This window comes from Drosophila arizonae, chromosome X, assembly GCF_054131065.1.
Source record: "Drosophila arizonae isolate 15081-1271.41 chromosome X, UAZ_ARI_1.0, whole genome shotgun sequence".
NCBI classification, from domain to species: domain Eukaryota; kingdom Metazoa; phylum Arthropoda; class Insecta; order Diptera; family Drosophilidae; genus Drosophila; species Drosophila arizonae.
The window spans coordinates 25,354,943-25,369,124 of NC_142927.1; the positions used below are offsets into that span (position 1 = coordinate 25,354,943).

Consider the following 14,182-nt stretch of genomic DNA (forward strand, 5'->3'; position numbering starts at 1 on the left):
CTCCACTCCAAATGACACCATAACGATCGAATGTTTGTGCAGTTTTAAGTCTTTCAATGTGAGATCTATAACTTGGATAGAAGTTTTATAAAGTTGGAGCAAGACCTATTATATTTAAGTAAGCTGGAAATATGGTTGATAGTCATAGTTTGTAGATCGGGTAGAGTAACAGTCCGGGTCGTAAATGTGAGAAAATACCTATTTAACCAATCGGTATAAATTGAGGAAAATTTCAAAGTTCGGATGATACTCTAACTATATAATGTGAGTAGCTCTCTAGCAGCGTTGGATTTCGTATCTGATTATCATTAAAAAAGGAAAGCCTAGCGCACTTATTAACGCTACAAAACTACGTATATGAAAATACTCCTTTTTACCGATTCTAATACTATTTATAATCAAAACTAAAATGTCTGCTTCATGTCATACACATATGCGTGTATATATAATATTTATTACACTGCGCTATGGGCGATTTTCCGTGATAGGCGGCATAAAGTCCAAAAATTGATGGTGAAATATTAAGAAAAGTTTATTATTCCTTAGTTGTTAACACTCCAATTAGATGGACAAATTGTTTGTGTTTTCATTTAAAATAAAAAATTAAAAAGGAAAACAAAGCTCAAGGTATTTGTTATCTGTAGCTAACATTATGTATCATACATAAATGTTTGTGTGTTTTTTATTGTCCAGTGTTATTGCTGATTGTATTTTTAGCAAAAAATCTAACAATTTTAATTGTGTTCCGTGGAGTATTACTTACAAAGTGCATATCAAAACATACAACTAATAATGGCATGTTACTAAGCAATATGTCCAGTTTATGGTATTTGAAAAAAAAAATGCACTTAAAGTTTCCTCCAAAGTTATTGCAGAGATTTTTTTTCCCTATATATGAAGAGATTTCAAAAAAAAAAAAAAAAAAAAAAAAAAAAAAAAAAAAAATGAAATTTACGTATACTTAATAAGGGGGCGAAAAAAGGCGTAGCACAATTTAAGAGAAAAAAAATCCGAAATTCAAGAAAAATATTAGTAATATAATACAACAAAAAATTATACTTTATGCCGCCAAAATCGAAAAATCGCCCATAGTGCACTGATTTCCTTGACATGTATGTATGTATATAATTAATACATTGAATATAATATTGTGCATACATATATGACATCGAGTCGATCTTTAATTAGTATTTTAAACTTTCCCAGCAGTAATTATATTTCGCTCCAAATATAGTCCAATATTAAATTTTTACTGTTATATTTACTGGAATTGAAGAGATAAGTGAGATACAAAATATTTACATTTTAATATTTCGGTAAGGAAAAACATATCTATTTTTTTATTATATTATGTCACTTCACCTGATCTTATAAATTCCAGTGTTAAAATACTTAAACTAAGCTAAGATATTCTGATATGATCACAGGCTAGGATCAGTTGTGTTTGCGCCTATTTCCGTACAGTTCATAAATAATAATCCAACTGATGTCGGCGAATTTCATTAAATAAACGAATTTAATAAAATGATTAAAAACATTACAGTAAATGGGTTTTTCTATAAATAACAATGCACTTATTTCGATTCCTTCCAGTCGATCACCAATCGTCCTCAGCTTCCTGTGATATCTCTAGGCGAAAACTGGTGACAAAATCTTCCAATTTGCGACGACAATTCCTGCTCAGCGGATTATTGCGCAGATCCACCACAGTCAGGCAATCACTGCTGATTGCTTCGTCCGTGTCGATCTCTGAAAATGAGGATCGATGGGAATGCTTATTGGGCTTAACCAACTAATGGGTCTCAGTACTTACCCAAAATGGCATTATGTTGAGCATCCAAACTGGCTAGCTTCTGAAGCTTAAAGACGACTTGAGGTAATACAATAAACGAATTATGCGAGATATTTAAGTTAGTTAAAGCACTCAGATTGGCAAATTCGTCTGGCAGCTTTGACAACTGATTATATGAGAGATTGAGATCTGAAAATGACATCAATCGAAATGCATTACAAACTCGCATTATATACAGAGCTATATTGTAATACCTGTAATTGCGCTAAACTTCAGCGCAAACTTTGGCGTCACCTTCTTCAGCACGTTGCCACTAAGGTTACACGTTTGTAGCTCTGTATTCCGCATCAGGTGATACACTGCATCTGGTATTTGCATGAGTTCACATTCTGATAGATCTGAAAAAGAGAGTTGAGGATATATCAATATATGGGAAATACATATGTGAATACTATATATGCATAGTATATTGAATAAAAGTTAAGGCTAAGCTAGAAGAGGTTAGGGTATTCTTTAATCAGACCTTCTCAACTAAATCATTGACAAAGGTTACAAATGATGACTCACGACCAGGTATTCTCATAACTCCGGCATTCTTCGAGAGAATAACAAGTTAACTACAACAACTCTCTAGTCGGGTATTCTCAATACAACTCAATGGTTTAGAGTATGCTCTAGTGGAGCATTTTCAAATGAACAATGAAGGGTATTCACATTTAGTCAGGCATTCTTGAATAGAATAACGATACATGAAGGAATCAGGGTATAGTCATAGTCAGTCATTATCATACATAAAAAAGAACAACAATAACTCAATGCTTAAAGGTAAAGCTCTAGTCAAGCATCTGTTGATATTTTTATATAGCACATTTATATAATGTAGACCTATACATATGTACATATATCATTGTATCTATGTAACTACATATGTGTGTATGTATGTATGTATTTTCTTACATATGTCGCCTACAAATTGAGAACTATTTATGACACACGCACTTTTATACAAATACCTGAACATACACATGTACCTACATACATATGTATATGGATGTGTGACTATATATACACATTTATATTTATATTTATATTATTATATGAAGGTCAAACCTTACCTAAATGTGCACTTTCCTTTGCATTTTCGCACCGCTCAATTACTTGAACCACCAAGTGCGCCATTTCCGTACCATATGTTCCAAAGGCTTACATATATGCATATACATGTATGTATGTATGTATGTATGTATGTTGCACTGCTCGCACGCTTACCGCTGCCCTGCACTATACTGCTTAAGCGAATACGATTGAATAATAAATGCGGCAAGATCTTATGAAGTGAGTATTCGTGCGTATATGCGCACGTGTGTATGTGTATGTGTATGCGCTCGCATGTGTCGGCGGCGAGCAGCCTTTAGCTGCGCCACTAGCCGAAAGCTAATTTATCCGCAACCGAAGAAGAGCACCTAACGCCCCACACTCTTGCGAAGCACTAAAAATGTTTGATATTTCTTCATATATCAGCACAGCGCACTCCAAGAGAGTGAGGAAGACAGAGAGCAAGAGAGAGAGAGAGAGATTGAATGAGAGCGAGCGCATAAGATTTCAAATAACTAAAGGAAGAAACTAGCAGAAACTCAAAGAATAGCAGAAACATAATCAGACGCGGAGCAAAGCAACAAGTGCTGCCGCTTAGTGAGCAGAAAATAAAGCCAATTTGGCTTTTTTTTAGATAAACAGCTGTGGAACAAACTGAGGGGTAGTTAGATATTATTTACTATTATTATGTACTATTATTATGTATTATTATTTATTACTTAAACACTATATATATGTATATTGTTTATTTACTATAAATATATATAAGCAATAAATACAATATAGTTTGGCCCAGATTCGACAAAATTGAAATGTAAAGCCGAGGCTTAAATAAATAAATAAAATATGCTTGAATGTTGTCAGCAGTGAAAGTGGAATTGTATTAGTGTGGAATAGTATTAGTATATTATATGTATAATAAACACAGAAAAGGCTGACATTTTCAAATCTAGCGAGAAAAAGCGAGCATATCAGTACTGAGCAACGACTTTAGATTTTCGCTCTCTCTTTCTCTTTCTCTCTCTCTTCTGTGCACTTTTTCTCTCGACACTTGCACTGAACTAAATAAGTTTCGCATCAAAGTAAATGATGACCCATAAATGAATGGGTCATTCCACCACGATTTTGCTGTTGCCACTGTTGCCTTATTGCCCTCCTTGCCAATGAAACTGTTGTGGCATAAATTGTTGCGCTCTTCTCTGTTTTGGTAAACAAACCAAGTGCAATCCATATGGCATATGGATTAATGTTTGAATTACCAAAGCAAAGCTAAACCTAAATGTTCTCTGTGTACACTGGCAATGTGCACATGAGCGAATTGATGTCCATGTGTATGTGTGTGTGTGTGTGCGTGTATAAATAACAATGTGTTTCTTCTAGTGCAGTCATTAATTAAGCTTATAGCTTTGTTGTGGTTTTTAGCTACTGCAGACGCCACCTACCGGCAGTTTTGTGTAGGGCATTGAAAGTAATCATTATGACTCACACTCTAATACGTTTTACCGTTATGTACCACATACATACATAACATTTCAATTATCTTGGCTTATCAATGGAAATACGTATCTACGTGTCTATAAAGTACAGAGATATTACCAAATCAAATTGATAAGAGTAAAATATAATGAGTAAAAATGAGTAAACACATGCATTCATATGTACATACATGGATATGACCAACTTCAAGAAATAATTGAAATAAATAAAAAATAAACGTATGGGGTGTCATTCATACAATATATATTTTATAGCCATATATGTACATTTATAGACATTCAGATATTCATATCTATCGAAGAGCATTTACCGTTCGTCGTGTCCACATTTCTTGTCGTTAATTATTATTAATTTGAATGAATAAGTAAACAACAATAAGCGTCTTGGGGGGAAATAATGTAATGCGTATTATATTCATTTAATTCGACGCACTCACTGGACGCTCAAGGCGAAAACCAGACCAGTATTGTTGAGATATTTTACATATTGTATCTATCTACGCATCTACTATATAGTTTATCATTCTAAGAAAACTCAGTGCGCAATAACTGAAATTGGCTCTTGGCCAGTTTTTGATCTGTTTTCAAAAGAAATATGTATTCATATATTTTTACAAATTAACAATAATGTGTAACAACTAGAGTTGGTCGTACATTTACATGTCGTACACTATAAATGCCGTGATTTTGATGGTAACACGCGTGACTCCTGAGGAGCTGGCGATACTTAAATGTATACAATTAATTTATGTATGAGAGATATACATAGATAGGATATGTTGATAGGCTCTAGTATTTTTATATCTTGTCTGGAAGGAAAATGCTGCTTGATACTATTCAAATAATTTTTGGGATAGGATATTTAGCCTTTCGTACAAGTTTTTGCAATGGAAATTTAAAATATTGAATACAGTTAACATTACATTACATTTCATAAAGATGAATGAGACTTTGACTTGAGATCAAATAAATACACATATAAATATTTCTTATTGAACAAGCAGAGCATTAGAAATTAATGAAATCAATTTCTCTATATTGATATCTAATTATTGCTGTAAAAAATAAACCTTAATTTAAGAAATTATTTAATTTCTATAGGATATGTAGAATATGACAAAAGTTATCAATGAAGCCAAATAGGAATTCGTCCTATATTTCAAAGGCATGGCAATTTCAAATCATATATAATTCCTCTTGGTACCTGGTAGCTCCAACTAATATGACCCAAAGTCGCTTGGGCATGGATCTTACCTAGCTTGTGATTTTCCTTGGCGTCTTCGCAGCGTCGCACGACTCGTATCACTCCGCGTCCGGCGATTGGCGAGAATGTGACAATGCCGCCGATTCTGGCTATGTGTGGGGGTAGACGTGGATCTGTTTCTGTGTCCAGGCCTAGCTCATTTGTGGCCGCAGAATTGGAGTCTGCCTCGACGTTGTCTCTGTTGATGGGGCTGTTCCCATTAACATTGCCATCGCCGTGGCCATTGCCATTGCCATTGTTATTGCCATTGCCATTTGATCGATCCTCTCCATTGCCTGTTCCATTGTTGTTGGAGATGTTTGTAATATCGTTGCCGAACGGGCGCATAATTCAATTTGGAGATCCTTCCGATGCTTTTTAGTCAGCAGTGCGATTATTTCTGAATTGGTCTATTGCCACCAGAACACAAGTGTACAAATTATCAATTCTATTTCACTTCAACTTCAATTAAAACAAAAACTACAAAAAAAAAAAAAAAACACACAGCGAATCACTTTAATATTTTTTATTATTATTATTTATAGTTGTATTACGAACAATTCATTCGATTGCATTACAGAAAACAGCTTTGAATTAAATTCGCGATCACCAACTGAACGTCACTCTCTTGCGCATTGAAATATTGAAAATTCGTTTTACTTTCGGTTTTTATAGCACGGAAGAAGAAAGAAAAACTGCGCACAACAAAACAAATGGAAAATAAAATAAAATGGCAAGAAAAGCAACAAATCGGCTCGACAGCAAACATATCTATACTCTTTCCAACAGCGAAACACTGAAGAGTGCTTATAAAGATAGGGAAAGCCATCGATGTACGTATGTATATAGAAGGGCATATTGTAAAATATATGCATATGTATGTGAGTGCCAGTCTCAGAGCAATACTTGTGCGACTAGTATATATATCTATATAGACGCACTATATATATATATAGTGATTGACACTAGACCTTTAGAAGCTGCTATAGTTAATCTGAAATCATCGGAATTGTGCTTGATATATGTACATATATTAATAATTTTAATTATTTTAATTTTAATTAACTCTAACTCTAAGATAAATAATTAAATAAATATGTACATATATAAAATTAGTTTTCTATTTGATTCTTTTTCAGTTACATAAATAATGTTGTGGCATTGCAACTCGTGCGCGGTTAGGGTATTATATGGCATGCTACAAAATCTTGTCTTGTCATCGTAAGAGCAATACCCCCAGTTATAAACAGTCTTTCTCTTGGTCTGCTCGGTTCTGACAACGGAAAAGTGTAAAAGTTCAACACGATCGAGAGAAACATAGAGCTAACTAGAGAGAGAGGGAGAGAGCGAGAGCAAATGAGAGAGAGAGGAAATGAATCAATGCGAAATTGAAGCGTATTCGTTCAAAATATACCCATATATATATGAATATATATTTGTATATATAGAACGTAGCTCTGACGCATAAATTGCGATGTTTGGATAACGGAACTATTGTATACATTTTCCGCACACTTGCCAATGTCATTACATATATGTATGTATGTGTATGTGGGCATGAATTTACACATATGTATATGTATGTATTGTATACAATATCTATGTAATTGCCTATGGATACTTTATCTTTACCAAGAACAATAAGCAGAGATTGTGGGAACACTGACAATCATATGTTGTATAAATATATTGAAAGCCTTGTGGACATGTTGCAAGGGAATATCTTTATCAGATATGTATGTTTATATTAATATCAGTAATCAAAAATTAATAAATTGTTATGTTATAGGTATGAAAAAAAAAATAGTAAAAATTAAGTACTTGAAATTGATGAATATACTATAAAATAATATTTGTAATTTCAAATCTTAATTTGATCCGATTAAAATCGCTAAATCACTATAAATATAAAATTAAATATATTTATTAAGAATACAAATCTATATAAAGGTTAACAAACAAATAATGTGTTACACACTTTATGATGAAATTAGTCCACTCACTCTGTGTCAGGGTATTACCAACGAGCTTTACAGCTTTTGTGCTTTAGCATTTCTAAACGTTTTCCTCAATAAGCTTACACGCAATATATTATTAGATGTTTATGCACGATACCCACTAAAAGTGTGTATGGCTAGGTAGGGTCTACCCTGCCTGTGGCAGTGAACAAAATGCTAGCACATAGATGCGTCCCCAAATATTATCATGCCAGACATATAAAGAAGATATTAGGGCTAAGAATTTCCGTATTATACCTAACACTCTTGGTTGAAAGAGCTGTCTACGCTGTGAGCCATGATATTTACCAATATACTTTATAGGTAATAAAGATCACTTCTAAATATATTGGGGATATGTCGTAATCTATGTATATATTAGTATTACTAGCAGTCGTTGAATATATTAGTTACCTAAGTCACAGCTAGGATCGGGGCTCGAGTCTCAAGAAAAGTATTATGATATAGTAAACTTTATGTTACACTATTCATGAGATCATGAATTGGATGATTTCGTTTAGTCTATGCGGTGCTTTTGGCGGGGATGAAAGTCCTCATTTGATCTATATATATAGCTACATCTTAAAAAGTGTGTCGGAAATTTGCAACCTCAGAATTTCGTCGTAGCTTGCCTCCCAGGGGTCTAGATATAGAAACGATTCTTCTACAGTATGGAAGGTCTTCGGTGCTCGGTCTCGCAAGTAGTTGCTAACCATATCCAATATAATAATAATTATAACAAGTATGAAAGATCTAGTCGAGATTGATCTACTCCTGAACCCCCGAAGAAATGTCAACTGCAGACCAAAATTTTAAAGTCAACGAAAGCATGTTTTTCTAAATATTTTTTTATACATAGAATCCATTAAAATATAAAGGGCGTCGAGTCGAGTTGAGCTAACGTCTATCCGTCTGTGCGTATCAACGCCTAGATCTCGGAAGATATAAGAGCTACAGACTGTATCACATTTTTTCGAAAACACATCCTATTTATTTTTTTTTCGACAATAATGTATAAATTGCTTTCGATATCCGAAATACAGCCAAATATAACATGAGCCTATATGCAATTGGGCGACTCTAGCTAGAAGGATAAACGAGATTTAACTTTATTACTGATTATAAAAAATGTTTAATCGACAATGCAAAAATAATGACAATTATCGATTCCTTTAAACACACTCAGTCTACACGTGCTCTACTAAGACCTACAAACACTGTTTTAAGTTTCTAGTACTTATGGGCTTTGAGATTGACGAGTTTACAGATAGACAGACGTACATGGCTTAATTGACTGAGCTTGTCGCCCTGATCAGCTATATACTTTTTTGGGTCTGCTAGGCCTTTTTCTGCTTGCTATATATTTGAACGAAACCTTTATGTGTACCTTGATTTCCATTTTCAGTGGGTTTAAGATATACAAATGGAAAGAATTGAGGCATATTTGTGGTAGTTTAAAAAAACTCATTTACTTCGATCAAAGTTGAAAATAATTATGTATAATTCAATATCTCTTATGTAGTTATTGAAGTTGTATTAATTTGACAAGATTTCTAACGCACAAATACATAGTTTGCTTGTTGATTTTTGATTTTTGTTTTTGGTTTTATCGGAACAATTGTCTTAAGAGTAAGTTAAGTGCCGTAACACAATTAAAAAATGCCCATAGGTTCACTAACACATTTACAGTCAAATAGATAACAAATATTAATAATATGTAATTCAGGCTGCTCGGATGCATCGGATTACTGCATTACCGAGCCCTGCGCATGCTGTAGGCCCGTGCACAAGTAGAGCATGATGATGCTTAAGGCCTGGACTCGTTCCTCGGACTTGACTTTCGTTGTGGCCATCGATTTCCATGGCGACTCCGACTCCAGCCTGTGTGTGGTCGCCTTTTCACCATAGCTTAGCAACGTGTAGCCCTTCGTTTCCGCATCCAGTGCGCCCTTCAGTTTGGTGAGCTTCAATCGAAAAACGAATCGGTTATTGGGGTTGATTGAGACAAGTTGGGCTGGGACTGACCAGTTCATTTATTTTGGTAACCCTCTCGCTGGGCGGTACGTCCGCGTAGAGCAGCTTGCTCTCGCTCTTGGCCAGATTCATCAGATCCTCGTTGCGGGAGTGTCCAATGATTGGCTCTGTGATCAGCATCACTTGCTCGAAGCTCAATGCTGAGCACTCCCCGGGTAGGGTCTCTAAATGCTGTGTGACTCTCGCAAAGGGATTGGGGTTACTCTCCTCTGATATCGATGGTTTCCTGAATCGCATAGGAGTCAAATTGTTTTTCAGTTAGCACTGGCGGTAGGTTATATATATGCATGCAAATGGTACACTCACCGCGATGGCGTATGCTGGGGACTTGGAGGCAAACTTTTCGAATTCATTTGCGAGCTACTGCCGGAAAGGGACGAGACTATGCCGGGTATGTCTAAGTTGCTAGCTTGCCGCTTTATGCCCTGTGTCAGCATGCCCGTCAAGCTGGACCGGTGAGTATCCAGATTGGCTTGCGGCATCTGCTCAGCGATCTCATCCGCTGGCAGGGAGCTTCCCGAAACGTCCACGTAGTCGGGCTGGGTGATTGTAAACTCGGGCTTGTTGACCGCCATCGACAGTGTTGAGGGGGTGTTCGGTATCGATCCACCGTAGTCGACTGGCCCACACACCGTGGCGCTCTGGCACTTTGCGATGCACTTCTTGTGGCAGCACATGGTGCAGTCCTTGCACTGCATGGCATCCTTTAGCCAGATCTTCTTGCCACAGAAGTCGCACTGCGTGGCTCGTTGAAAGTGCGTGCGTATAAAGTTGTGAGCCTTCGATGCTGACGTTGCACTGCCAACGCCGGACACGGAACCATCGCTGGACACGTTGGATGACCTCACTGACGCTGTTTCTGCGCTGTTCTCCTCCTGCTGCCTGTCGCTGGCCGTTGATTGACTTTTCCGACAAAGGTGAAATTTGTACACTGTTTCATAGTCAATATCAAAATATGTACCTGGCCGTCGATGTGGACTTTGATGTGTTCTTTGCGGTGTTCTCAGTGGCGGTCGCATTGGGGTTGCCATTCCAGATGAAGCCAAACAAAATGTCCCCGAAACAGAGGTTAGGATTGAAGCCAGATTGATTGGATAACGGATGGGATTTTCTATGGGTAAAGCGATATTATACTGCATGCATAGGCAAGGGCGTTCCTCGATACTCACACTGGGAGAAGTGATGCCGGGTTTATGGCTATCTGCCTGAGGCATTGATTCAGACTCGTCTCACTGCACTCGACCAATATCTGGCTGACCTGCAGGTTGTAGTAGCCGAGGAGAATGCTCTCGCCGGCGCACTTGCCAAACACGGACACATTCAGATAGCGACTATTGGCGTCCAGCTGAAAGTTGGACAGGTCATCCATGTGGATGAGGGGGCTGAAGGGGCAGTCGATTGTCGAGTGCTGATAGAAATAGTTGACTTCATCCAGAGGCTTGTCGCTGGCGGTGGAGCACTTGTCATCGGATTGACTGGAATGGGACACTTTCGCCGGGGTCTCCTCCAACTTGGGCTTGTCCTTCTCCTTCTGACTGTCGCCGCTCTCCCGACTGATCGTCTTCTTGATGGCCTTCGCAATGATGTTCGACTTCTTGGGCGAGTTCGTGGGCGTGGCGCTCAGGCTGGACTCGTTCGAGTTGCGGCTGAGACTGAGACTGGCCCTAGGCGCTAAATGCTTGGGCAATACTTCAGGCTCGTCGGGCTCGTGCTTCAGGCTTGCAGGAATATCGCACAGGTCATCATATTTCTCCAGGTCCTCCAGTATGGCATCGTTGCGTATGATGCCCGGTATGACGCGCTCGATGCGCAGGCAGCAGACCGTCGACTGCAGGCTCTTTACCACCTTGGCGATCTGCTGGATGGTTGTCACCTGTTTGCCCTCGATGGACACGAGTGCATCGCCCGGCAGCAGATTGCACTTGCAGGCGGGCGTGTTCGGCAATATGGACTCGATCTTGACCACCTGGCTGCTGCTCTGCTTGAACACAATGCCGATTTGCTGATTCTTCGCCTTGTGTATGACCACATCCATGGAGATGAGCACGTGTCGATGGTCCTTCTGATGCACCTCAATGAACGGCACGGGCGCCAGCGTGATCGTGCAGTAGATGCTGCTGGTGCCCGGCCAGGCCATCAGCCGGGAGAGCTCCGCCACGCGCACAGTCAGCCCCCCATTGGGCTGTATGTCACAGTCGGTGATCTCCTCGTCGGCCGCCCAGTGGAAGAAGGGCTTGTAGCGTAGTTTATAGTTGGGTAGGGTGTGTTTGCGTCGCACCGCCTTGCGTATCTGGTTCGATATGAGGTTCGTAATATTGGACTGCATTTGTCGGCCTTGATACTTGGACTCGATGACCAGGTTTAGCTCCGGATCGCCCAGAAAGCTGAGGGACCAGTGTGTGTAAGGCTTTCGAGTGAACTGCAATCGTGCCATGCCCGAAAGTTGTTTAACTGTTGACGGAAAGCAATTCAAGCATAACTTATCTGTGTATTTATATAGCGAAAGACTTTCGTGTAGACATTACCCTTTAGCATTATGGAGCCCTTCTTGCCCAGCACCATGTCCGCATCGATCGATGTCGAGAAGTTTCCAATATAGTTGATGTCCAGCAGCAGGTCCAAGTTCTCAATGCGCTGCTCAGCGTCGTCCAGCTGCACATTATGCACCGAAAGGGATCTGATATTGGGAAACTGATCGCCCAGTTCCAGTTCCCTGATCTGTAAGGGAAACGAAACGAATTAAGCTTGACCCATTGTGGGACTCTCAGGTGATTGCACTGCACCGTCAGCTTGTCCAACAGCTTGCCCGTCGTTGTCTTTGTAATTAGCTCGTCCAGCTCAATGGATAGCTTCCGGTAGAACCACTTGCGGACACGGTTCGAGTTCTTGAACTCGTGGAACAGGAACTGCATAACGAAATTCAACGATATCAGCGTCGATGAGCCGTGATCGTTATTCGGATGCATCTCACAGCCACCGCCATCAGTTTGCGTCGTATTCAAGTCCCGAGCTGTCTGCTTAATATTCTAGAAGAGAATGACGCCGTTGGTATCTGTCATATATTATGTGACTTGTAGAATCGGCTTACCAGCGGCAAGGTGTACTTGGCATTCATTTGCTTCTGCTCCTCGCTCTCGTCCGGTAAGTTGGAGAATTTGATGAAGAGCAAATACTGCAGAAGTATCATAATAACTCCGCCGATCAGCAGGAATATCAGGCAGAGCAGCAGCACATTCGAAATGGGTATCTCCATGTTGGGACTATTGTCAGAGCCACAACTCTTAAGGCCGACGAATTATGTTTATTTGCTTTGTTTGCTTGCTGGTTGTCAACTTGCTTGAAATCAGCTAGCAGTCCTTTCAGCTATACCTGGCTAACTGCGTGTACACACAGCTGAATCAGACATCGTCGTTAATGTGCACACGGGTTGACAATGGAGTATTGCGAGTGCTAGCTAATCACTTCATCCATTGGAATGCTGAATATTATCCCTTTTATTTATTTGCCTTTTAGTTAGCCAAGAATCTGATATATTCCTGTCGACGTGATGCCCACACAAGGGGAGATTTCTGCTATTTTCCTAGTGTATTACTGAATGCGCTGTTAAAAAAAATCAATATCCTCTCCAAATACTGCGCATGTCCCTTGCAGTCAGCTGATTTCTATATTGTTACCAAGTTATTTTCTTTTTCGTCACAATCCGAACAGCTGTTGAGCAGATGGGACAAGCCACAGTATTAAATTACCAGAGAACCTGAGAGCCCCTCCTCATTGGTGTAAATAAATTATCTGTATATCATTCCCAAAAAAAGGCAAATACCTTGAGCTTTTCAACTAAAGACAGAATTGAATGGTCGTGCCAGGTCGATTATACATAATTTATTCATATTTCAATCAATAAAATTATGTTTTGCATCTCCTTCTAATTGACTTATTATTAGTCTACTTTTCATGAGGATATTTCAACAGTTTTATCCGAAAGTAAAGTCAAAACAGAGATTTTTGTGATTTTACGAACTAATATGGGGTCCTGTAATGATCCTGCTTTACTCATATTTGTTTACTTTTGAGCTCTGTAAAAGTTTTACTAGTTTTTTTTTACATTCTGTAATTGTCGCTAGAAAATGTTCTGTTAACGAAATCCAGAATGCTTGAGTAGAAGGGGAGGGTGTGTATCCCACTGGGACAGGGGAAGAGAAAGAGAAAATAAGAAATGGCGAATAAGGCAGAAATACATTGATAGACAAAGAATGAGAGAGAGAGGGAGAGAGAGAGAGTTAAAGAGATAGATAGAAAGAGAAAGATAAAGATAGAAGGGAGGGTGAAGGGTTAGGTGTGATAAGAGATGAGATGAGAGAATGACAGAGTTGGAAAGATAAAAGGGTGACCGATGAAGGTTCAGGCTGTGATAAGATGGCGGAGAGATCAGAAGAAGGAGAAGGAAGTGAGGGACAGAGAGAGATAGATATAAAGAGAATTGAAAGATAGAAGGGTGATCGATGAAGGCTTAGACAGTGGTTAACAG

At 38.7% G+C, this 14,182-nt stretch overlaps 2 protein-coding genes across 3 annotated transcripts; both read right to left on the minus strand.

The window, feature by feature from the left end:
* Window positions 1-1,497: 1,497 nt before the first annotated feature.
* Sclp (leucine rich repeat containing protein 20 sclp) lies at window positions 1,498-6,316 on the minus strand. Of its 2 annotated transcripts, XM_089474750.1 has the most exons (5): window positions 6,185-6,316; window positions 5,638-6,106; window positions 2,047-2,190; window positions 1,814-1,981; window positions 1,498-1,749 (listed from the first exon to the last, which is right to left on the minus strand). In XM_089474750.1, the coding sequence occupies exons 2-5, from the start codon at window positions 5,972-5,974 to the stop codon at window positions 1,598-1,600; spliced, it is 801 nt and encodes a 266-aa protein (XP_089330876.1). In that variant the 5' UTR covers window positions 5,975-6,106; window positions 6,185-6,316; the 3' UTR covers window positions 1,498-1,597. The 2 variants fall into 2 exon arrangements, with proteins under 2 accessions (XP_089330876.1, XP_017870691.1); XM_018015202.2 differs by lacking the exons at window positions 5,638-6,106; window positions 6,185-6,316 and adding an exon at window positions 2,908-3,299.
* A 2,750-nt stretch (window positions 6,317-9,066) lies between these two features.
* Window positions 9,067-13,393, minus strand: Pdzd8 (PDZ domain containing 8). Its single transcript, XM_018015193.2, has 8 exons — window positions 12,746-13,393; window positions 12,441-12,683; window positions 12,183-12,375; window positions 10,827-12,108; window positions 10,619-10,768; window positions 9,964-10,560; window positions 9,649-9,883; window positions 9,067-9,587 (listed from the first exon to the last, which is right to left on the minus strand). Exons 1-8 carry the CDS (start codon window positions 12,908-12,910, stop codon window positions 9,369-9,371), a joined length of 3,084 nt encoding a protein of 1,027 aa, XP_017870682.1. The 5' UTR covers window positions 12,911-13,393; the 3' UTR covers window positions 9,067-9,368.
* Window positions 13,394-14,182: the final 789 nt, after the last annotated feature.

Bases quoted from the DNA above. Each gene is read 5' to 3' on its own strand.
- Sclp (XM_089474750.1), bottom strand. From the start codon at position 5,974: ATGCGCCCGTTCGGCAACGATATTACAAACATCTCCAACAACAATGGA. The intron at 2,191-5,637 runs GTAAGATCCATG...TCTCTTTTTCAG, and splicing joins CAAGGAAAATCACAAGCTAG to ATCTATCAGAATGTGAACTC. The intron at 1,750-1,813 runs GTAAGTACTGAG...CCTCATTTTCAG, and splicing joins TCAACATAATGCCATTTTGG to AGATCGACACGGACGAAGCA.
- Pdzd8 (XM_018015193.2), bottom strand. From the start codon at position 12,910: ATGGAGATACCCATTTCGAATGTGCTGCTGCTCTGCCTGATATTCCTG. The intron at 12,684-12,745 runs GTAAGCCGATTC...ATTCTCTTCTAG, and splicing joins CCAAGTACACCTTGCCGCTG to AATATTAAGCAGACAGCTCG. The intron at 12,376-12,440 runs GTGCAGTGCAAT...TTTCCCTTACAG, and splicing joins AGCTGTTGGACAAGCTGACG to ATCAGGGAACTGGAACTGGG.